Source organism: Haliotis cracherodii, unplaced genomic scaffold (assembly GCF_022045235.1).
Source record: "Haliotis cracherodii isolate W230 unplaced genomic scaffold, xgHalCrac1.p SCAF_9, whole genome shotgun sequence".
In the NCBI taxonomy this organism is placed as follows: Eukaryota; Metazoa; Mollusca; class Gastropoda; order Lepetellida; family Haliotidae; genus Haliotis; species Haliotis cracherodii.
Genome location: NW_027266343.1, coordinates 49,391,822 through 49,417,709, shown reverse-complemented (window position 1 = coordinate 49,417,709; position 25,888 = coordinate 49,391,822). Strand labels below are relative to the sequence as shown.

At 40.9% G+C, this 25,888-nt stretch overlaps 1 protein-coding gene across 7 annotated transcripts in view; it reads right to left on the bottom strand.

Annotated features, from left to right (window-relative positions):
- Nucleotides 1–15,721: 15,721 nt before the first annotated feature.
- Nucleotides 15,722–25,888, bottom strand: part of LOC139453293 (hexokinase type 2-like) — a 70,641-nt gene continuing 60,474 nt past the window's right edge. For all 7 annotated transcript variants that reach the window (XM_071234936.1, XM_071234932.1, XM_071234933.1 and 4 more), the window contains exon 10: nt 15,722–25,719. In XM_071234936.1, the coding sequence (XP_071091037.1) occupies nt 25,588–25,719 (132 nt within the window). In that variant the 3' untranslated portion in view covers nt 15,722–25,587. The remainder of the gene's footprint in view (nt 25,720–25,888) is intronic.

Here is a 25,888-nt window from a genome sequence, read left to right as displayed (position 1 = left end):
AATAGTGTAAACGAAAATCGCAGAATATCAAGCAAGTGACTTATCAAAACTTCGTCACCATTACCGATGCGACCCCGAAGGTGCTTTCATCTCCCTATCAATTCCAAGATAACTGTATTTCGTATTATTTTGTTGATCAATGTGACGACACGCCTTCATACTATCAATAAATGCGAAAAATGCGCTTACAGGTAGCGCAGCATAGGTAGCGAACTGGTCGAGATTTCTGGGATTTCATCCGGGTTATCGACGGGGTAAAGGCAAAAAACAAAGATAACGTCCAGTCTCGGAACATTGCCAGAGATAAGAGTCCCTTATAGACCGCGTTGTTACCAATGGATTAGTCTGTCTCAAAATTTCTGAACCATATTATTTTCCCTAACTGTATTGCTATAGCTCCAAATGAATCAGGGGCACGGGTGGCCCAGTCGTCTAAGGCGCCGCGATTCGCTGTGCAGAGTTGCGTCCCTTGGGCACGCTAGAAACCTACGATTGTGGGTTCGCCCCGATTATGTTTCTAGGCTTGTTAGCACCATACCCATGCTCGTGGGTTTCACCGAAGTGGTAAACGTCTGAGACCTGCATCACTTCGTGCTTTCCTCCCACATTAAGCTGACACGTCGCGATATTACTGGAAAACTGTTAAAAGCGGCGTAAAACCTAACTCACTCCAAATGAATCAAGTCGAAATGTTCCGCAGGTTCAGAATATATATATATATATATCCATATCAGGAAAAGAATTAAGGTTGTCATTATTTAAGGATTAAATAAATACGCTTATGTAAAGAAATAAAGATATAAATTAATAAATAATGATATCAGTTAAAGAATTTACACTATCGTATCCCCTAAATGTAAGGAAACGAACCCGGGAGTTAGGTTTAACTACTGACCCACCTGTTAGTCCCGATTCCCACGCCCTGTATTGGGAGAGATGGGTATCTTTGTTGTTAAAGCGCTGACTCAGCTGTCGAAGTCTGTTTTCAATTCCCACCATCGGTATAGAACGTGTAGTCCATTCCGGATCACCACCACGATGGCGGATACTGGGAATGTGGGTTTTGTGGTAGGATATAAATGAACCTACTATTACAAAGTTTCTGTAATGAACTCTTTTATTGCGCAATCTTTGTTTGTTGTTTAACGCCGCAATATTCAGGCTTTGTGACGGCGGTCTTTAAATATTCGTGTCTGGACCAGACAGACTGATGTCATGAGCATCTGTCCATGCAATTGGGATACAATGACATGCAAAAGCACGTTAGCGAGCCTGACCACCCGATCCCGTTAGTCGCCTTTTACGGCAAGCATGGGTTGCTGAAGACCTATTCTAAACCGGATGTGTACGGGTACATTGCGCAGTGGGTTATACGTAGTCATGTATAAGAAAGTTGGAGGACATTGTCAGATACATGTATAGCAAACTTAAATGAAATCTTTATTTAAAAAATGAATAAATGAAAGCGGGTATTGCGTAATGGGATCCAAGGAAGTCAGGTCATGTGAAATCTGATAAAAAAAAATTCGAGTCATTCAAAGTTGTATGAATTGATGTCTGTGTCACAACAACAGCGAACAAGACAATGCCTAATCTGATAAGACTTGTACAATGACCAGCTCTTGCTCGCACTGTACGTCCGCAGACACACAGAGCATGCACTGTCACACCTGACTAGTAATAAACATTACTTGAGTTTACAGTCGATCACGCCATGCATGTTATCATCTCCAAGTAGTGATATGTTATCTAACATGTTTCAGAGTTGTTATTGCTCACGGTCAAGAACCTCCCTGGCACGGTGCCAAGTCAGCGAGCCTGACCCCTCGATCCCATATGCATTAGTCGCCTCTACTGAGACTTTATCAGATGAAAGTCCTGACAGGGGTAGTTATTCTGTCTTACAGACCCTGATACAAATATATATCAAATACAGCCCATGCAAGTCTATAATGTTTGGCAAGTCTAGATCACTGCAGTATCAGGAAGAGAGTCACTGAACTCCTTTTTATTATATTTTATTAAGATAACTGAACAACTGTTTTTTTCTGTACGATAAGTTCCTTTCAGAGACTAGATGTTAGTCTAGTTGGCAGTGTGCCTGCCAGTTGGTTTCCCTGGGAAACTTTTTCCACCGTTCACGGTCTTAAGCCGGACCTGTGCAACAAATATAGACCCAGCGCCATCACTGTTACTGGGTCAAGAACGCTCAGTGACCTGGCGGCCTGGTTGTACTAGATTGTTGCTCCGTGGTCCGCACTGTAATGACACATTTACGCGTGTCCCACATTGATTAGACATAATGGCGCAATGTTTTCATTCCACATGTAGTATTTGATCGTGGCATATAGAAAAACAAGGGTCCCACTGACGACTAGGTTATGTCATCAGCGAGGACATCAGATCTATACGAATATACCCAATAAGTGCTGGATTGAATACGATTGTTAGAGTTGAAGAAGGCTATTGCCCTGACTGGCTTGAAGACATTGTTCTTGCCGAGTCGCTGCAGTGAAGTCAATATTATTATTCTGGTGCGTTTCAACATTGTGCAGAATCATGTTAACGTTCATGCAAGTAATTAGTAAAGCACAAGGTCACTGCAGTATTGTCAAACAACTATTACCTAACTTCTACAAGGTCACCGCAGTATTGTTCAACGATTACCTAACTTCTTCAAGGTCACTGCAGTATTGTCAAACAACGATTACCTAACTTCTACAAGGTCACTGCAGTACTGTCAAACAACGATTACTTAAATTCAAAAAGGTCACCGCAGTATTGTTAAAACAACTATTACCTAACTTCTTCAAGGTCACTGCAGTATTGTTCAACGTTTACCTAACTTCTACAAGGTCACCGCAGTATTGTTCAACGATTACCTAACTTCTTCAAGGTCACTGCAGTATTGTTAAACATCGATTACCTAACTTCTACAAGATCACCGCAGTGCTGTCAAACAACGATTACCTAACTTCTACAAGGTCGCCGCATTACTGTCAAACAAAGATTACCTAACTTCTACAGGGTCAATGCAGTATTGTCAAACAACGATTACTTAGCTTCTACAAAGTCACCGCAGTACTGTTTAAACAACGATTACCTAACGTTTACAAGAGCACCGCAGTATTTGTTTAAACAACGATTACCTAACTTCAACAAGGTCACCGCAGTATATATTGTTAAAAAAACTATTACTTAAACGTCCACAAGATCACTGTTGTTAATATCTGTGGGTTGCTCTCCTGGACACGCCCTGGTGTTACTGAAACAGTGTCAGTACACTCACACACTCACTCACTCGTCAAACGGGCGCCCTCGTGGAGTGGCGCGCATATCTCATCCATTGTCGGATTACAGGAACATTGCTAGAAGCGACGTAAAACTCACTCTCAAACTTTTCAACTCATGGTCTTAAGATTGTTCTTAAGATTGTAACATATTTTACCGCCACCGCTGGTTGTTACCCGGATGTACTTACGATAGGTTATACTGGGTAGATGGTCTCTGTATATTCGCCCTGATGAAGTGGTAAGCATCACTAATATGCGTCCCTTGGGGAAACCCGTGAAGATCCGGGGTAGAATAGGTCTAGAATAGCAAACCATGCTTGTCGTAGGATGCGACTAACGGGATCGGGTAGTCAGGTTTGCTGAGTTGGTTGATGCATGTCATCGATCCCAGTTGCGTGGATCGATGCTCATGATATCAATCACGGGATTGTCTGGTCCAGACTCGATTATTTACAGACCGCCGTCATATAGCTGGAATATTGCTGAGTGCAGAGTTAAACAACAAACAAACATTTGCATTATGGTCAACATCCAATGTAAGAACAAATACCTCGGCTATCAGGCGGCCTTGTGGCCTAATGGATAAGGCGTCCGGAGCCGAAGATTGTGGGTTCGAGTCCCACCAAGGTCGATTTTTCACGACAATGTTTGCTTAAGTCATATAGCTGGCATATTTCTGAGTGTGGCGTTAAACAACAAACGAATATTTAAATTATGTAAAATTATTCATCAGCCATTCTGAACCTGAAACTAAGCTTCACGCCGAATGAGATAACAATAGCTTTTCATTTTGGAGATAGAAAAAATATTAATTTCGTCGTTATTGCTAATCATTTAAGAGAATTCCAATGTATGGTTGTATTTGGTTTGACAAATTAAAACGGGCAATTCTTTCACTGTCTTGTTTAATTTCGTCTAGTGTCGCTAGACGAAATGTCCAATGCAATGCCCCTTCCTAGAGGGGTCATTGTCGCGTTGTCGCATTGTCGCCCTTACAAAAACAAGAAAAATGTGTCAAAATTAACCAAAGCGCGGCAATGCAACAATGGGTCAACGCGACATTTTGGCAATTTGTCACAATGTCGCGTTGTCGCATTATCGCACTTTGAATAATATTTTTTTTTATTTTACCAAAGAGCGGCCATGCGACAACGCGACATTTTTCAAGGTCAATGTCGCATTGTCGCCCCATCCAAAATGTGTAAAAAAGGCGTTAAAATGCGACACGACGCAACAATGCGACATTTTGATAATGTCAATCACTGGATTGTCTGGTTCAGACTCCATTATTTACAGACCGCCGTCATATACCTGAAATATTGGTGAGTGCGGCGTTAAACAACAACAAAAAACAACAAATAAACAATCAAGGTCCCCTTACCTGTATCCTGCCTCGTTTTGAGAAGTTAGTTCTAATGGATCGTCATCCTGAATTGTTTTCTTCCGTGGTGAGCTACTAACATTATGTATTTGCTGAGATAAAGTTAAATGTTTTCATTTCGCTGCAGATATGGTGATTGCCTTTTCATGTAAGTCTGTCCGAATTCCAATTTTAACGTTCATTCCTTTGTTTTGAACTTTTCTTTTTTGCGGGCTCTTTTCCAAATTTTTAGAGAATGTAAAATGACTGTATGGTACATTATGTCACTGAAGTCTTTGAAAGTGACAATGTCTGCACAATGGCAATGAAGAATGTGTGTTGAGTACATGACCTTTAACAACATGGTGTAAAGTGAAGTAAACATGGTCTAAAGTGGTTTAAATTGAAGTAAACATACTAAACATGGTTTAAAGTAGAGGACTAGGTCTACACAGCTTGAATGGCCAACATTTGCGATACAAAACCGTTAAGCCATATATCATTGGAAGGGGCCATCTAAGACAGGTATTAATTGTCTGTTTCCATGGTGACAGAGGGAAAGCCAGCAAGTTTGCCTTCTTGACGAATAAATGACAAAATATCTGACAGTTTCGAGCGTTAATCAATCACATGAAAACAGATTCGTACAATTTAGGGTTTACTGAAACCTACGTTATCAACACACCACAAAACTAAAATAATAGTTATAGCCTTTATTCCCGTAATACGTCACCAGAATGTCTATAAACTATACATTTTATAATCAAAAGAAATAGAAGAAAATGCACCAACAGGAAGAAACATTCCTTCTGCTGATAATTATTATTTTGTGGTGTGTACTAACTACAGATCGCCCAAATACCAGTACAGTCACTTTATTTTGAATGGCTGTATTTCAAGGACTGTATTTTTTGCGAATTGGGGAATTTGTTGAGAAAAAGTGAATTGATGTTGGGCGTCCTTGACAAGTGAGCGCCATCTGGCCATCTGGTGCAGGGCGGTTTTTGCCCGCTTCCTGAGTACAACACGCGACCTCGACACAGTGTGAGCCAGGTGACGGCATGGGGGTTCCATTGTTGGTGCGTGCCATGCTCGTGTATTTCAGCATGAGACGTTCCACACTTGATGTTTTTCATGCGAGTTGTCTTGCATCATGTGCAAGGCCGCGACATACATGCATGTGCTCGACGCAAAAGATTTTTTAAAAGGGAGCCTTCTGCCAGGAATGTTCTGCAGTTTTTCTCCCGGCTTCATCATGTCCTATTATTTCTGTTCGCCAACCGCTGGTCTTTTCACAAAAATCTAAAGTAGCCCATGAGGCTGTCCGTATTTTCCCTTACTTTCCTAGTTCCCACCCGCCCTGAATTTTCTCTTTTCGACGTGAAATGATAAAACGTTTTCGTATGTGGAAAGTAATGCCGCCAGATATTGGTTGGTTGGTTGGTTGTTTTGGTGATTAACGCCGCACTCAGCAATGTTCCAGCTATATGACGGCGGTCTGTAAATAATAAAGTCTGGACCAGACAATCCAGTGATTAATATCATGAGCATCGATCCGTGCAGATGGGATCGATGTCATGTGTCAACCAAGTCAGCGATCCTGACCACCCGATCCCGTTAGTCGCCTCTTACGACAAGCAAAATCGTCTTTAAACGGCAAGCATGGGTTGCTGAAGACTATTCTACCCGGATCTTCACGGGTCAATCTCCAACATCAAGAGTGAGTGAGTGAGTATGGGTGGAGGTTGGGATGGGGGCTTCCATTAGGGTCAATATACAATGTAAGAACAAATACCGCTCAATTGCGTGGATCCCTGGATAAAGTGGTGTTTATATTGTCAAGGTGTCAATGATGGTTTCTGGATAAATTGGTGTTTATAGTGTCAATGATGGTTTCTGGATAAATTGGTGTTTATATTGTCAAGGATGGTTTCTGGATAAAGTGGTGTTTATAGTGTCAAGGATGGTTTCTGGATAAAGTGGTGTTTATAGTGTCAAGGATGGTTTCTGGATAAAGTGGTGTTTATATTGTCAAGGATGGTTTCTGGATAAAGTGGTGTTTATATTGTCAAGGGTGGTTTCTGGATAAAGTGGTGTTTATAGTGTCAAGGATGGTTTCTGGATAAAGTGGTGTTTATATTGTCAAGGATGGTTTCTGGATAAAGTAGTGTTTATAGTGTCAAGGATGGTTTCTGGATAAAGTGGTGTTATAGTGTCAATGATTGTTTCTGGATAAAGTGGTGTTTAAAGTGTCAAGGATGGTTTCTGGATAAAGTGGTGTTTATATTGTCAAGGATGGTTTCTGGATAAAGTGGTGTTTATATTGTCAAGGATGGTTTCTGGATAAAGTGGTGTTTATAGTGTCAAGGATGGTTTCTGGATAAACAGGTGTTTATAGTGTCAAGGATGGTTTCTGGATAAAGTGGTGTTTATAGTGTCAAGGATGGTTTCTGGATAAACAGGTGTTTATAGTGTCAAGGATGGTTTCTGGATAAAGTGGTGTTTATAGTGTCAAGGATGGTTTCTGGATAAACAGGTGTTTATAGTGTCAATGATTGTTTCTGGATAAAGTGGTGTTTATAGTGTCAAGGATGGTTTCTGGATAAAGTGGTGTTTATAGTGTCAAGGATGGTTTCTGGATAAAGTGGTGTTTATAGTGTCAAAGATGGTTTCTGGATAAAGTGGTGTTTATATTGTCAATGATGGTTTCTGGATAAAGTAGTGTTTATATTTTCAAGGATGGTTTCTGGATAAAGTGGTGTTTATATTGTGAAGGGTGGTTTCTGGATAAAGTGGTGTTTATAGTGTCAAGGATGGTTTCTGGATAAAGTGGTGTTTATAGTGTCAAGGATGGTTTCTGGATAAAGTGGTGTTTATATTGTCAAGGATGGTTTCTGGATAAAGTGGTGTTTATATTGTCAAGGGTGGTTTCTGGATAAAGTGGTGTTTATAGTGTCAAGGATGGTTTCTGGATAAAGTGGTGTTTATATTGTCAAGGATGGTTTCTGGATAAAGTAGTGTTTATAGTGTCAAGGATGGTTTCTGGATAAAGTGGTGTTTATAGTGTCAAGGGTGGTTTCTGGATAAAGTAGTGTTTATATTTTCAAGGATGGTTTCTGGATAAAGTGGTGTTTATATTGTGAAGGGTGGTTTCTGGATAATGTGCTGTTTATAGTGTCAAGGATGGTTTCTGGATAAAGTGGTGTTTATAGTGTCAAGGATGGTTTCTGGATAAAGTGGTGTTTATATTGTCAATGATGGTTTCTGGATAAATTGGTGTTTATAGTGTCAAGGATGGTTTCTGGATAAATTGGTGTTTATAGTGTCAATGATGGTTTCTGGATAAAGTGGTGTTCATATTGTCAAGGATGGTTTCTGGATAAAGTGGTGTTTATAGTGTCAAGGATGGTTTCTGGATAAAGTGGTGTTTATATTGTCAAGGATGGTTTCTGGATAAAGTGGTGTTTATATTGTCAAGGGTGGTTTCTGGATAAAGTGGTGTTTATAGTGTCAAGGATGGTTTCTGGATAAAGTGGTGTTTATATTGTCAAGGATGGTTTCTGGATAAAGTAGTGTTTATATTGTCAAGGGTGGTTTCTGGATAAAGTGGTGTTCATATTGTCAAGGATGGTTTCTGGATAAAGTGGTGTTTATATTGTCAAGGATGGTTTCTGGATAAAGTGGTGTTTATAGTGTCAAGGATGGTTTCTGGATAAAGTGGTGTTTATATTGTCAATGGTGGTTTCTGTTGTTTCCATCATAAAAAATCCGACTTTCATAGTCAATTAACTCCCTTGCCTCGGGAAGATGTAATAATAATTGCAAAAACATTAAACGGTAGACACCTTCGTGAGTATTACAATGAATATTTGTATACCATATGCGATTCTGTAGGCCGTATAACGCTTGTATTTACCAACATGAAGCAAGGTGAAGGTAACATTTATCCAAATAGCTCTCGTTCATGACACAGCATTTCAAGTCACAGATAACGAAATATCACGACCTTGCCTTACATTTCCTCGGCAATGTTGATTCATAAACGCTGCGTTATCGTGTGACATGTCTGCAGATACATTTCACACAATAAAACAACTTAAATAAACGCAACTTTGACCCGTAATTCTTGGAGAAACCTAATATGCACGTATCCAAATGTTTTCAACGACAATCCAGCTTGTACACGGAGGGTTACGCCGTCTAGCTTTACTATAGCCTGTACACGGAGGGTTACACCGTCTAGCTTCACTATAGCCTGTACACGGAGGGTTACACAGTCTAGCTTTACTACAGCCAGTACACGGACGGTTACACAGTCTAGCTTTACTATAGCCAGTACACGGAGGGTTACACCGTCTAGCTTTACTACAGCCAGTACACGGACGGTTACACAGTCTAGCTTTACTATAGCCAGTACACGGAGGGGTACACCGTCTAGCTTTACTATAGCCTGTACACGGAGGGTTACACCGTCTAGCTTTACTATAGCCCGTACACGGAGGGTTACACCGTCTAGCTTTACTATAGCCTGTACACGAAGGGTTACACCGTCTAGCTTTACTATAGCCTGTACACGGAGGGTTACACCGTCTAGCTTTACTATAGCCTGTACACGAAGGGTTACACCGTCTAGCTTTACTATAGCCTGTACACGGAGGGGTACACCGTCTAGCTTTACTATAGCCTGTACACGGAGGGTTACGCCGTCTACCTTTACTATAGCTTGTACACGGAGGGGTACACAGTCTAGCTTTACTATAGCCTGTACACGGAGGGTTACACAGTCTAGCTTTACTATAGCCAGTACACGTAGGGTTACACCATCTACCTTTACTATAGCTTGTACACGGAGGGGTACACCGTCTAGCTTTACTATAGCCAGTACACGGAGGGTTACACCGTCTAGCTTTACTAAACCCAGTACACGGAGGGGTACACCGTCTAGCTTTACTATAGCCTGTAGACGGAGGGTTACACAGTCTAGCTTTACTATACCCAGTACACAGAAGGTTACACAGTATAGCTTTACTATAGCTTGTACACGGAGGGGTACACAGTCTAGCTTTACTATAGCCAGTACACGGAGGGGTACACCATCTACCTTTACTATAGCCTGTACACGGAGGGTTACGCCGTCTACCTTTACTATAGCTTGTACACGGAGGGGTACACCATCTACCTTTACTATAGCCAGTACACGGAGGGGTACACCATCTACCTTTACTATAGCCTGTACACGGGGGGTTACACAGTCTAGCTTTACTATAGCCAGTACACGGGGGGGTACACAGTCTAGCTTTACTATAGCCAGTACACGGAGGGGTACACCATCTACCTTTACTATAGCCTGTACACGGAGGGTTACGCCGTCTACCTTTACTATAGCTTGTACACGGAGGGGTACACCATCTACCTTTACTATAGCCAGTACACGGAGGGGTACACCATCTACCTTTACTATAGCCTGTACACGGGGGGTTACACAGTCTAGCTTTACTATAGCCAGTACACAGAGGGTTACACCGTCTAGCTTTACTATAGCCTGTACACGGAGGGGTACACAGTCTAGCTTTACTATACCCAGTACACAGAGGGTTACACCGTCTAGCTTTACTATAGCCTGTACACGGAGGGGTACACAGTCTAGCTTTACTATACCCAGTACACAGAGGGTTACGCCGTCTACCTTTACTATAGCCTGTACACGGAGGGGTACACAGTCTAGCTTTACTATACCCAGTACACAGAGGGTTACACCGTCTAGCTTTACTATAGCCTGTACACGGAGGGGTACACCGTCTAGCTTTACTATACCCAGTACACAGAGGGTTACACCGTCTAGCTTTACTATAGCCTGTACACGGAGGGGTACACCGTCTAGCTTCACTATAGCCTGTACACGGAGGGTTACACAGTCTAGCTTTACTATAGCCAGTACACGGAGGGGTACACAGTCTAGCTTTACTATAGCCTGTACACGGAGGGGTACACAGTCTAGCTTTACTATAGCCAGTACATGGAGGGTTACACCGTCTAGCTTTACTATAGCCAGCACATGGCGGGTAACACCATCTAGCTCTACTATAGCCAGTACACCGAGGGTTACACCATCTACCTGTACTATACCCAGTACACGGAGGGTTACACCGTCTAGCTTTACTATAGCCTGTACATGGGGGGTTACACCGTCTAGCTTTACTATAGCCTGTACACGGAGGGTTACACCATCTACCTTTACTATACCCAGTACACGGAGGGTTACACCGTCTAGCTTTACTATAGCCAGTACACGGAGGGGTACACAGTCTAGCTTTACTATAGCCTGTACACGAAGGGTTACACCATCTACCTTTACTATACCCAGTACACGGAGGGTTACACCCCATGTTGCTTTACTATAGCCAGTACACGGAGGGTTACACCGTCTAACTTTATTAAGCCTGTACACGGGGGGTTACACCGTCTAGCTTTACTATAGCCAGTACACGGAGGGTTACACCGTCTAGCTTTACTATAGCCAGTACATGGAGGGTAACACCATCTAGCTTTACTATAGCCAGTACACCGAGGGTTACACCTTCTACCTTTACTATACCCAGTACACGGAGGGTTACACCGTCTAGCTTTACTATAGCCTGTACACGGAGGGGTACACCGTTTAGCTTTACTATAGCCCGTACACGGGGGGTTACACAGTCTAGCTTTACTATAGCTTGTACACGGAGGGTTACACCGTCTAGCTTTACTATAGCCAGTACACGGGGGGTTACACCGTCTAGCTTTACTATAGCCAGTACACGGAGGGTTACACCGTCTAGCTTTACTATAGCCTGTACACGGGGGGTTACACCGTCTAGCTTTACTATAGCCAGTACACGGAGGGGTACACCGTCTAGCTTTACTATAGCCAGTACACGGAGGGTTACGCCGTCTAGCTTTACTATAGCCAGTACATGGAGGGTAACACCATCTAGCTTTATTAAGCCTGTACACGGAGGGTTACACGGTCTAGCTTTACTATAGCCAGTACACGGAGGGTTACACCGTCTAGCTTTACTATAGCCTGTACACGGAGGGTTACGCCGTCTACCTTTACTATAGCTTGTACACGGAGGGGTACACCATCTACCTTTACTATAGCCAGTACACGGAGGGGTACACCATCTACCTTTACTATAGCCTGTACACGGGGGGTTACACAGTCTAGCTTTACTATAGCCAGTACACGGGGGGGTACACAGTCTAGCTTTACTATAGCCAGTACACGGAGGGGTACACCATCTACCTTTACTATACCCAGTACACGGAGGGTTACACCGTCTAGCTTTACTATAGCCTGTACACGGAGGGGTACACCGTTTAGCTTTACTATAGCCCGTACACGGGGGGTTACACAGTCTAGCTTTACTATAGCTTGTACACGGAGGGTTACACCGTCTAGCTTTACTATAGCCAGTACACGGGGGGTTACACCGTCTAGCTTTACTATAGCCAGTACACGGAGGGTTACACCGTCTAGCTTTACTATAGCCTGTACACGGGGGGTTACACCGTCTAGCTTTACTATAGCCAGTACACGGAGGGGTACACCGTCTAGCTTTACTATAGCCAGTACACGGAGGGTTACGCCGTCTAGCTTTACTATAGCCAGTACATGGAGGGTAACACCATCTAGCTTTATTAAGCCTGTACACGGAGGGTTACACGGTCTAGCTTTACTATAGCCAGTACACGGAGGGTTACACCGTCTAGCTTTACTATAGCCTGTACACGGAGGGTTACACCGTCTAGCTTTACTATAGCCAGTACATGGAGGGTAACACCGTCTAGCTTTACTATAGCCAGCACATGGCGGGTAACACCATCTAGCTTTACTATAGCCTGTACACGGGGGGTTACACGGTCTAGCTTTACTATAGCCTGTACACGGAGGGTTACACCATCTAGCTTTACTATAGCCAGTACACCGAGGGTTACACCATCTACCTTTACTATACCCAGTACACGGAGGGTTACACCGTCTAGCTTTACTATAGCCTGTACACGGGGGGTTACACCGTCTAGCTTTACTATAGCCAGTACACGGAGGGTTACACCGTCTAGCTTTACTATAGCCAGTACATGGAGGGTAACACCATCTAGCTTTACTATAGCCAGTACACCGAGGGTTACACCTTCTACCTTTACTATACCCAGTACACGGAGGGTTACACCGTCTAGCTTTACTATAGCCTGTACACGGAGGGGTACACCGTTTAGCTTTACTATAGCCCGTACACGGGGGGTTACACAGTCTAGCTTTACTATAGCTTGTACACGGAGGGTTACACCGTCTAGCTTTACTATAGCCAGTACACGGGGGGTTACACCGTCTAGCTTTACTATAGCCAGTACACGGAGGGTTACACCGTCTAGCTTTACTATAGCCTGTACACGGGGGGTTACACCGTCTAGCTTTACTATAGCCTGTACACGAAGGGTTACACCGTCTACCTTTACTATAGCCAGTACACGGACGGTTACACAGTCTAGCTTTACTATAGCCAGTACACGGAGGGGTACACCGTCTAGCTTTACTATAGCCAGTACACGGAGGGTAACACCGTCTAGCTTTACTACAGCCAGTACACGGACGGTTACACCGTCTAGCTTTACTATAGCCAGTACACGGAGGGGTACACCGTTTAGCTTTACTATAGCCTGTACACGGAGGGTTACACCGTCTAGCTTTACTATACCCAGTACACGGAGGGGTACACAGTCTAGCTTTACTATAGACCGTGCACGAAGAGTTCGACAGAGAGGTACACTGTAAAACTTTACTACAGCCATGCACAAGCATGAGTATCTGAGTTCGGTTTAACGCCGCTTGGAACAGTATTTATCTCAGACGTTGGTTTGGGTTTGGTTTGTTGTTTAACGCCGCACTCAGAAATATTCAGCTACGTGGTGGCAATCTGTAAATAACTCTTAAACGTTATCACGCACAGAGAGGAAGGCCTGTGCATGATTTTCAAAGTACATTGTTAAGTACTGACACTTAACGTTGATACACCCTTATAATAAAACCGCACCTTGACCAGTGTAAGTAGGCCACTACGATATACGACACCAGCTATGTGGGTCGTTGAAGAGGCTATGGGGGAGGGGGGGACTGGTTTAGGAGGTCGTGATTATAGAACATTGTTGTGTGAGGATGGGTTGGACACGGGGATGTACGACACATACTTATACAACAGGTCCAGAAGCCAGGAAACGCTTAACTTGACCCTGGAATAGCAGCCTGTGTTGTTTCGTAACAACTCCATCGTTGCCTGAGATAGGTTTTCAAATATTTGTGTTAGAGAAACAATGTTAGAGAAACTGTAAGCTTGTACTGAGACGACTGCACCTAAACACAGGAAGACTAAAACCCGGTTCACTCAGCTGTGGTTCAGCCAAGGTCAATATGTACATACATATCGAATATGCCGCGTAAATTTGATAATTCATATTTAAATGAATTAACGATATTTCAGAACGTACATGAATTCTTTGCCTGGTAAGTCTAACTCTCACTGGGGGCACGGGTGGCCCAGTCGTCTAAGGCGCCGCGATTCGCTGTGCAGAGTTGCGTCCCTTGGGCACGCCAGAAACCTATGATTGTGAATTCGAATCCCGGTTCGCCCGAATTATGTTTCTAGGTTTGTCAGCACCTTACCCGTGCTCGTGGGTTTCGCCGAAGTGGTAAACGTCTGAGACCTGCATCACTTCGGCTTTCCTCCCAGTTGGACAAGGTTCTTTTTATGACAGTTGGACATTGTTTACTTATGACGACAGTTGGACATTGTTTCCTTATGACGACAGATGGACAGTTTCCTTACGACAGTTGGATATTGTTTCCTTATGACAGTTGGACATTGTTTACTTATGACGACAGATTGACATTGTTTCTTTATGACAGTTGGATATTGTTTCCTTATGACAGTTGGACATTGTTTCCTTATGACGACAGATGGACGTTGTTTTCTTATGACAGTTGGACATTGTTTCCTTGTGACAGTTGGACATTGTTTCCTTATGAGAGTTGGACAATGTTTCCTTTATGATAGTTGGACACTGTTTACTTATGACGACAGACGGACAGTTTCCTCATGACAGTTGGATATTGTTTCCTTATGACAGTTGGACATTGTTTTATGACCAAAATGGACATTTTTCCTTGACAGTTGGACATTGTTTCCTCATGACAGTTGGCCATTGTTTCCTTTATGACAGTTGGACATTGTTTCCTTAAGACAACAGTTGGACATTGTTTCCTTATGACAGTTGTATATTGTTTCCTTATGACGACAGTTGGACATTGTTTTAAGACCAAAATGGACATTGTTTTCTTTTGACAGTTGAACATTGTTTCCTTATCACAGTTGGATATTGTTTCCTTATGACGACAGTTGGACATTGTTTCCTTATGACAGTTGGACATTGTTTTATGACCAAAATGGACATTTTTCCTTGACAGTTGGACATTGTTTCCTCATGACAGTTGGCCATTGTTTCCTTTATGACAGTTGGACATTGTTTCCTTAAGACAACAGTTGGACATTGTTTCCTTATGACAGTTGTATATTGTTTCCTTATGACGACAGTTGGACATTGTTTTAAGACCAAAATGGACATTGTTTCCTAATGACAGTTGGATATTGTTTCCTTATGACGACAGTTGGACATTGTTTCCTTATGACAGTAGGACATTGTTTCCTTATTTCTTTGTGACATTGCTTCCTTGTAAGTTATACTTCAACATAGGGAATTATTTCCATGTGGCAGTATGGCACTGGGGACATAATAATATAAACAAGACATGCATTGTCATAAGTTTGTTTTGAGGAAAGGTGTTGTTTTCTTCCTCATAAAACTAAGACATTGTATCCATATGTTACTTCTCCCTTGTGGCTGTAGGACATCATTTCCCTGTCGTTGGTTTCTATGTGCTATATCCACATGTTCATCGTGACACTGTTTCCTTTCCTTCTCCAATGGCTACAGCGTTGCAAGACTTAAACAAGACAAGTGCAGCATCTATGGCTGTTGAATGTTTATTTCATCTCCATCACATGACAATTCCAGCAACCTTCAAACAAATGTAGCAGTTTGTGATTATGCCAAGCATGTTGCAAACATAACTGATATGCATATAAATAAATAGCCAAAGCTAACAATATCTATTTCGATTGGCAAGTAGCTATTATCAGAATAGTGCTGTTGGCACATTCGATACAAATGAGTCACTCTGTCCTGCTAAATACACCTGTTATCTACATGTGCAATAACCACTCATATACCATTCTGTTCATGTTATCATTTCAATATCAATATGTCCTAAACGTGGAGAATTCACCTCACTATGATCGTCATAAACAAGAGACAATTACCATGTCACTGTGCCCCTTTGATTGTAAGGGACCGGTCATATATTTCATAATATATATCATTAATATTGGCGGGTCCCCTCTTTCGCTGTCATTTTTCTATGACCCTTCCCCCTTAATTTCTCTCACACATACCTAAAATAAATGCCCAGTCCCTATAAATAAGACCTGATAAAATATGAAAATGTTAAATAAAAATATTTATGTATCTATTCATCATGTAATCCCACTCAAATAAACAAAACATCAAAATATATATGTAAGGATGTAAGGACATAAATCCTGTTCTTTGCGACATAGAACACAAAATTTGTGAAATCAAATCCTTCAATAAAAAATGTAAGAACATCTCACATTTAATCTATATTTCTCTGACATGAAATTTGTGTGATTTTGGACTTTGCCCCTTAAAACTATGACTATGGAACTTGTTCTTTTAAATCGTGACTAAATAAAAAAAATACAACACATTTTAAAATACAAGGTGTGAGAAATGCTTGATTTGATTGATGGCAAAGTCGTTTTGTTACTGGGTTGCAAGATCGTTTACAAATATTTTGTATTCTCGTGTTTCTTTATTCAGGTCAGGGGTGACAAAATATCTGTGAAAATGATTTTAGTAGTTGCTATTTACCCCTTTTTCTCAGCACTTTGGGTTGGCACAACCCTAAACCAGCTAAAAAAAACACCTGATGATGAAATATGGCTTGATAGCACTTGTTATAATTCTTCTACATCAAAGTGAGTGAGTGAGTGAGTGAGTTGGGTTTAACATCGCTTTTAACAGAATTTCAGTTATATCTTGGCATGTCAGCTTAATATTGGAGGAAAGCCCGAAGTGATACAGATCTCAGACATTTACCACTTTGGTGAAACCCACAAGCACAGGTATGGTGCTGACAAACCTAGAAACATAATCGAGGGAAGCGGGATTCGAACCCGCAATCATAGGTTTCTGGCATACCCAAGGGAAGCAACTCTGCACAGCGAATCGCAGCGCCTTAGACGACTGGGCCACCCATGCCCCCTTCTATATCATAGTGTGCCAATGTACAAAACTAATATCAAATACAGTGAAACCCTTAATGAGTATCATAGCATTCCCAATAGTCCAGGGCCCACTTGCACAAAAACGATCTTAGCGCTAAGACTATAGTAAGCCTATGTTCAAGTATGGGAGTTACGATCGTCTCAGCGCTAAGATCGCTTTGTGCAAGTGGGCCCAGATTAACAAATTATTGTTCACAGCAACTTCGTTTTGTATACAGGTAAGTGTCTCTGTTTCCAGTGTAGGTGTCTGGTGGGTTTCTGTTTGATGGGTCCGGAGTAACTTACAAACATGGCAACCACCTGTATCATTAGAGCTGTGTACAACCTATCACTTTCTTGTTCAACCTATCACTTTCTTGTACAGCCTATCACTTCCTTGTACAGCCACAGCTGTTGAATATCCCAGAGAAACTGAACCATACTGAAACCAGCAACACATTATGACAAAAACAGTGTCAAATAGCTGATTCTATGGAGAAGGATCTTCATGTCATTACTGCATGGTCTGTGAGATAAATAAATCAAGAACAAGATTATCCTGCTGTCAAGTGCTGAGGGAAAATCTATTTCATCTTTGGTGGAGATCTAGATATTTTATTCAGCAGGGTCTGAGATATTAAAAACAATTAATTGAAAATATGAAGAAAAAACAACATTTTTTTTTCCTTTTTGTTGAAAGAACTTGTTTACTGGATGTCCTGATAGAAAGGACTTGTGGGTGCTAACATGAATATTTGTTCCTGCTTTCAAAGTACAACTTGTAAACCACTATCACATTCCTTAAACTGCTAGTTTTGTTCTTTGTGCTTAAGGGGCTGTCTGTACGACAAATGTGAGTGAGTGAGTGAGTGAATGTGGTGGTTTAATGCCATTTTTAGCAATATTCCTGCAATACCCAGCGGTAGAAACTAACAGTTTTAGTCCACTAGTCCTTATAATGATAACATAGCAAAACCCTTAAAAACGGCAAATTTCTACTAGCCCTTCTGATACCTTAACTATTGGGTAAGGATTACAGGACTAGTGCCAATTTCTACCGCTGATATACCACAGCATTACAAGATATGGGCTTCTCACACTATACCCATGTGGGAAATCGAACCCGGGTCTGACAAGCAATGCTTTAACCACAAAGGTAACCCATCACCCCTAAAATAACATGTAGTTTTCATTACAAACATCTATTTCTCTGAAACAGTTTATTTATGTTACAAAAACACCAAATAATTTACTTCCTACTACAAATCTGATGTTCTTGCACACTGGAAATGCACCATCTATACACAAAGACCATGACATTTTATGTACAATTCTGAAATAAAGTGAATGAACCAATGTCAGTAAATAAAACTCACTTATCTATACAATTATATTTACAACAAATCTGGAAGATTAACACCATTCTTTCTATATAATACATGCACAATAGTTGTATCACACCTCAGCAAATAACAGTAACAATCTCTGTATGACAATCTATTGATCCTGATCTAAGAATGAGTCTAGTTGACCAGACCCTTCCCTTCCCTAAAACCAGACTTTATTTTTCACAAATAACCAGACTTAGCAACATCAACTCAAAATAATGAACAAAATAATTACATGTTTCAAAATAACAATACAAATGCTTGGTACAAAATAATGAAAGTATATTGGTAAATAAAACTTATTTTTAACATAATATTTACAATGCACATGTGTTTTAGTGTCTTATTGTTATTTCTATGATCTTAATGGCAGTATTCCAGCCTCAATAAATATAGATGGTAAATAAATGTTGTTAATAAATGATACAAAAAAATGAATAAAAAAACAAAAATAACTTACCATGGGTGATAACACATAATAGACCCTTAGTTAGCACTAAAAAGCTGTGTGTAAAAATAAAACTGTAAACAATAGGGTACAATGTCACTGTGTACATTTAACGTAAGGGCAAGGGGTTCACGTCAGGACTGGAATGGCTGAATTTAACCCTGATCATTAAAGGTGCATGATCATATTTACATTTTCGTTTTCAGAAAAGATGAATATTTCACCTACAAATCTGTTTTTCTTTGCCAGCAAAGTGTGTTTTAGTAAACAATACGCACTCAACCATTATTCTTTGTTCACTGCAGAGTGAGTGAGTGAGTATGTTTTTTTGGGGTATTCCAGCAATATCATGGCGGGGGACTCCAGAAATAGTCTTCACACATTGTACCCATGTGGGGAATCAAGAGCATCGATCTACGCAATTGAGATACGATGACATGCATCAACCAAGTCTGACCACCCAATCCCATTAATCGTCTCTTACGACAAGCATTTACATCAATCCATGGCATTAAATACAAAGGAAATCGTTTGCAATTTAATAGTTGACAATCATACTGGGATTTTCCTTTTATGCCTAATATATTCAGCTCATGAAACCTTGTAAATTTGACCTTGCACCCTTAAACAAACTAATGGTACATAATCTTCATACATATATATTTCATCTGTATTGGAAATTGAAATTTTGGTTTTATCTCTTCTCTAAACGATACACAGCAAATCTGACTCATTACTGCTACTTTCCTAACACTTTCATGATGACCTCCTCCCGAGAGACTATAACCATACCTTGTGTGCCAACAAAACAATTATAACAACATTCAGAGAAATTGTCAGTCTCTTAACATAATAGCCATCACAATACAATATAATTATCTTAAACACAATAATATTGGTCAGGATGGTAGTGTGTCAAAAAGCAAATAGTTCTGAGGAGACAAACAAGCTGAGATACCGGTAACTATTGCCGTACACATCAGTATGGACAGGATAACATACACAATTATCTTGTATTCACACCTCACACACATGCCTACACACACACATATGTACCCTCACATACTATGTTCCCCATGTATCACATTCAGAGATCACTAATGGTGCACCCTAAGTGTTGAGTGTGCATAGTAAACAAGGCAAGGAGAGGGACCGTCTCAAAAGGTCATGGGTATGACATTTTTCATATTGGATCAGATTCAATTCAAAATAAACATACTTGAACAATAGTATTGTTCAAAGACAACAGTCCTGTTTCCCAAATCAATCTTAGAGCTACGACTGTCGTAAGTCAGTGTTAAAGAACGGGAGTTACGATCTACTTTGCGCTAAGACAGCTTTGTTGAACAGGGTCGTAACCAAAAGTATTTGTTCTACACAGTATCTAAGAAAATAATGTAAGTTATTATCAGAAATACTAAACAATGTCAGTGTTGTTCATACATTAAGTAAAAATAAATGTAATAATACAATTATTTGAAAATGGGAATGAACAAAATACTTTTTTACTTTTTCTTGCTATAACAAAATGTAGAGAAAGCCCTCCACAAAACATGAACAGAAATTCTAGCCATATGGAAATATCCTTTCAAACATGATATATGTTAATGTCTTAAGGCATAGAATTTATGGATGTCAACTTCTTTAATATGAGGAACAACGTTTCGGAGTATATGCTGACTCCTTCATCTGGTGAAGGAAACCTTGTGTTCCTCGTAAGAAGTTGACTTCCATAAATTCTCTTCCTTATGTGTATCACTTCTAAATGCGTTTCCAAGACTTGTCAATATCTTATGAGACAGTCCCAGCATCACATCACCCCTGTTGTTCAGACTGTATAACAACTGCATACTGAAACAATAACATTATACAAATCACTGGGAAACAGCTGTAACACAGCGGCCGGCATTTCATATATACATGGACTACTGTGTCGTGGTCACCCTAAAATAAGTGTACAAAATAGAAATTAGTAGCGGGACGATACACTGATGCATTGGTGCATCGCGATTTTTTACTTCTTAATGGAAGTATTGATCACCGTCGCACATTATGTAAAAAGTATAAATTTTTACCTTTAATAATGTTACACCAAACACTAATTACAAGGGAAAACAAGTGAAAATGTAAATATTTTTATCCATTGCGCGATACTTGACACTGCCAACTGTAAATCATTAGTGTGTCAGATATTTGGCCATCCTGTCTATGAAAAAGATGGCGTACGCATTACAGATAAGAGCACATGAAAGTATCGTGATACGTATTGTATCAAGAGCAAGGTATCGCGATACGCATCGGATCGCACAGTTGGTGTATTGTCCCAGCCCTAATAGAAATATGCGGCTTATCTTACCAAAACATTGCCTGGTAATATGTACCAGTGCAGACACCATGAGGCTTGATATGACCATAAATTAACACAGGTAGTGTCAATTACCCTACACTGATTGAAAACCAAAGTTCTACAGAACAGTAAAATAATTTTAGAAATTATTTATAGATGATATTCAAGTGTAAGATTAAACAGGTAAATTCTTTGGTAAAAATTCTCAAAAAGTATCAAAAACAAAAAATATTTGAGATACTGGCCTCAGTGAATTTGACATGTCAAATTTACTTAATTCAAATCATTACATTGTGCTCATGAACCAAAGTCTTCTCACATCGAGTATTTTACATCAGAGAATTGCCTGGCCCCCTATCAACAAGTTATCTTTGATCTAGTGACTGTAAGTGAGGTGGGTAAAGGCCGCACTTTATTTCAGTAACATTAAGTCCTGTCGGCTTCAAGAGGGAGGAAAGTCACTATAAATCCACGAACCCTGGCATGGAGCTAACGAACCAAGGGTCATAATGAGAATGAATTAGATCCTGTAACAGCTAAGGGATACAACTCTGCTAGCACCTAAGTGTCCATATCCTTTTTAAATGGCTTGTGTATGTTTGTTACTTACAGAGTCTTAGCACATATACAAAAGGTTACAAAGGTCACTGGGTTATTCTGCACAGCTATCCCGGGGTATGACTATCATAAGACTCTGGTAAAGCATAGGAGATTAGAAACACAAATTGCTATGAAAAAGCAAGGAATTATCTGGGTCCATATATTTTCAAGTCCAAGGGAACAACTTGGAGGTCCAAGACTTCTGACACCTGGCTCACATCCACTGATTTCCAAGAAGACTGCTTTAGCCTATCATAGATGGAGAGATCAATGTTCGATTGACAAAATTCCACCACTGAAATTCACAAGACTGAGTGTGTTTCTCACTAGGATAGAAATAGCAGCAATATGTGACATGAATGCTTTAATCTTTCTATATACAATTATATAAACAAATACTAATTCTGTCCCCAATGATTTGCAATGTAAATTAGTTGTGTTCAGTCTCGATTTAAAAGTGTAATTTGTAAAGACGCAATATTTTGTGTCCTGTGAAACCCTGAACGAGTCAGGGATGTAAGTCAGTGAGGGAGTTGGGTTTTAGGGAAATATTACCAGCAGTCCAATCACACCAAGGCAAGGAACTGTGTTTTCATTGGTTGTAGGGGTCATTTGAAGCTTATTTTTTAACACCTCTTGAGTCTCATATGTCCAATAAGCAAAACAGGGGTCAGGGAGCTTATAAATAACAGTGAGCCTGCTTGTATTTTGAATCTGCATCAGAGTGAGTGAGTGAGTATGGTTTTACGCCGCTTTTAGCAATATTCCAGCAATATCACAGCCGGGGACACCAGAAATGGGCTTCACACATTGTACCCATGTCGGGAATCGAACCCAGATCTTCGGTGTGACGAGCGAACGCTTTAACCACTAGGCTACCCGACCGCCCTAATCTGCATCAGATGTTTGATCGTTAGACTTGCGCAAGCCTCTAAGGCAATAACTATTAGTTTAAATCATAATTTCTAGCTTATGTAAATAATAAGAACAAGTTGTCCCTATAAGAGTCTGGAGTCCTTGTACTGTCCACATATCTAGACTTGCCTGTTAGGAAGATTGCTACACATCCATGGACTTTTCTTGCAGTTGAGCCTTGGAGCAAGGCTTTTTGATAGTAAGCTAGTGCCATGTACATTGACAATATGAAGTTCAGGATCTAGAGAGTTTAACAATCTCAGATCACAGCCTGAAGAATGAGATCAATACAAACAGGTCTCTACTACTTCAACCACAAGATCTTCAAACTTGAAAGTTTCCATGAGTATTTAAAATTCAACAATTCTCCTTATTCATTAATCTGATTCATAATGCTCACGATGACTAGCTTCGGTTTTCGCGGCCTAACAATACACAAATAATCATGATGAGATGTATCCATGTTTCTGACACCATCTAGTCTAGTTGTTCTCTTGGAATGACAATTGTCATGAGATTCTGAAGCTAATGAGCTGCTAGGATGTCTTGATAAAACCTGTGAAAGATCCGAGATGTGGTTGAATGTTACAGGTGATGAGTGACAGAAGCGTCCCTGACATTCTGTCAGATACTATTTCCCCAGCTACTACTCTACAATACAAGTATATTCTCTGGACCTCCACTGACTGTACAGGTATCAACACTTACTAACAGTGTACCAAGCAAGATACATCAATCAATAGCTTTCCATGATGCGGAACACATAAACATGACACTTTGTGGAAATAAAAACCAAGGACAATTCCGCCATTGGGGGCAAGGGAGGTAACTTTCAATCCACCAATTTTCCATAATGGTTTCTTTTGTTTGTCCATGTGATCAGTCAGAAAGCACCTCATTTAACACCATCCACTAACTCCCTCATCTACTGCAAACAAAACAAGTCACATTTTGCCCTGTAAGCATAAAATGCACGGTAAGTTCTTATCAGAGAAGTTAAAGGGAGACAACTCCAACATATGAAATGTATCTTGAAATGACAGTGGAGAATTATTTGGGTCAACTTCTCAGATCCATTGAATGCATTTATCATGATACACAAGACTCGATAACTGTATGACAAGTCTCAACTAAAACAAGTGACGAAGAAGCCAACAGTGTCCCATGGAGATATATCTTGCTTAGTATGCCTCATTCTGACTTCACCTACAAATAGTAAAACCATTTTCAGCCAAACAGACATCTCCCTCTGCATGTGTAACCATGGTAACTAGACCCCACTTGGCTATCACTTTTGATATGTACAAGATCTGGTGGAATTACTACCCAGTGAGGAAGAACATCTACCCACTGCGGAAGAGCACTCTATTCAGTGAGGGAGAACGCTCTATTCAGTGAGGGAGAGCTCTCTATTCAGTGAGGGAGAGCTCTCTATTCAGTGAGACAGAATGCTCTAGCCACTGCAGAAGAACACTCTATTCAGTGAGGGAGAACACTCTAGCCACTGCAGAAGAACACTCTATTCAGTGAGCGAGAACGCTCTATTCAGTGAGACAGAATGCTCTACCCACTGCAGAACACTCTATTCAGTGAGGGAGAGCTCTCTATTCAGTGAGACAGAATGCTCTAGCCACTGCAGAAGAATACTCTATTCAGTGAGGGAGAACGCTCTAGCCACTGCAGAAGAACACTCTATTCAGTGAGGGAGAACGCTCTAGCCACTGCAGAAGAACACTCTATTCAGTGAGGGAGAACGCCTTTAGCCACTGCAGAAGAACACTCTATTCAGTGAGCGAGAACGCTCTAATCAGTGAGACAGAATACTCTATTCAGTGAAACAGAATGCTCTAGCCACTGCAGAAGAACGCTCTATTCAGAGAAAAAGTACGCTCTACCCAGTGAAGAAGAACATTCTACTCTGTGAAAGGAAAGCAGCACATTGGTTGAGCTGTGCAAGTACACCCTAAACAAAAACACAACAACTGGTGGCAACAGTAACAACAAACAACAACAACAACGCCGTACCAACCACCTGTCTGTATATCCATCAAGTGACTGAGTTCACCCGATGCCATCGAGAGGTGGCCCCAGTTGGAGGATACAGCATAAAACAGTACCAACGTACAAGAGTGGCATCGCAGAATACAACCTAAATTTACACCATAAATTATGTGTTTCAATGCTCAGTCATAAACAAAGGTTGGCTTTCATGTCAACACTCAAAGCCACTGCTTGCGATACAGCCCCTGTCAAAGCGACTGTCTTATAACTGATAATCACAATATGATCCCTTTCAACATATTATATCCCAAGTACATGTTCAAGCCATTCAAACAGAGTTCTCTCATTGGCACTAGTTTTACCACCCCATCTATATTGGCCAAGCACACATGCACACACCGCAGAGGCGAACATAACCCTCAAGGCTACAACTAGGAACCATCAAACCAGATGTGTAGCCAACATCATTTAAACGATCACCCGTGAATGATTCTATCAAAACTACCCTTTCACAGCCCAACTAAACAGTTGAAGGCTAGTGCTGGTCGTCCATAAAGATGTGACATCGATTGACAGCGGACACTACATGTATCCTGACGTTGTTCTTGCAGTGTAGTCTGTCACTTCTTGTGAAGAAATAGTGTCGTTCTCTACACTCCACACAGTTGGAAAGCCAAGTGTCAGTATCAGTGCCTCCTAGGTTTAGTGAATATACAGATGGTCCGTTAGAAGCGGTACATCCAGCAATCACAGTCTGGAACAACATGACAAATTAAGTCCTAAGTTCCCATAACATTAATCCTGTAGCGTGAGGCCTGTCACACCATCAGCAATCCGTTTCGCCTTCTCATCGCGAAGTCTGTTGGCTACCGCGGCAACCAAGGCTGCACCCTTCCCGCTTCCGTCATGGGACAACATAAGCTTGAACTGAAACACAGTAACATTGAAGATTTCATGTGATCAAACAGTCGATACTAAAATAGAATAATTATTCTTAAAGTGTAACTTTACAAGAACACCCAATGCCATTTAGAAAGTGGTCAAATGTAACAGATGTTATTTTCTGGATAACACTTTCTTCATAAAGTACAGATTC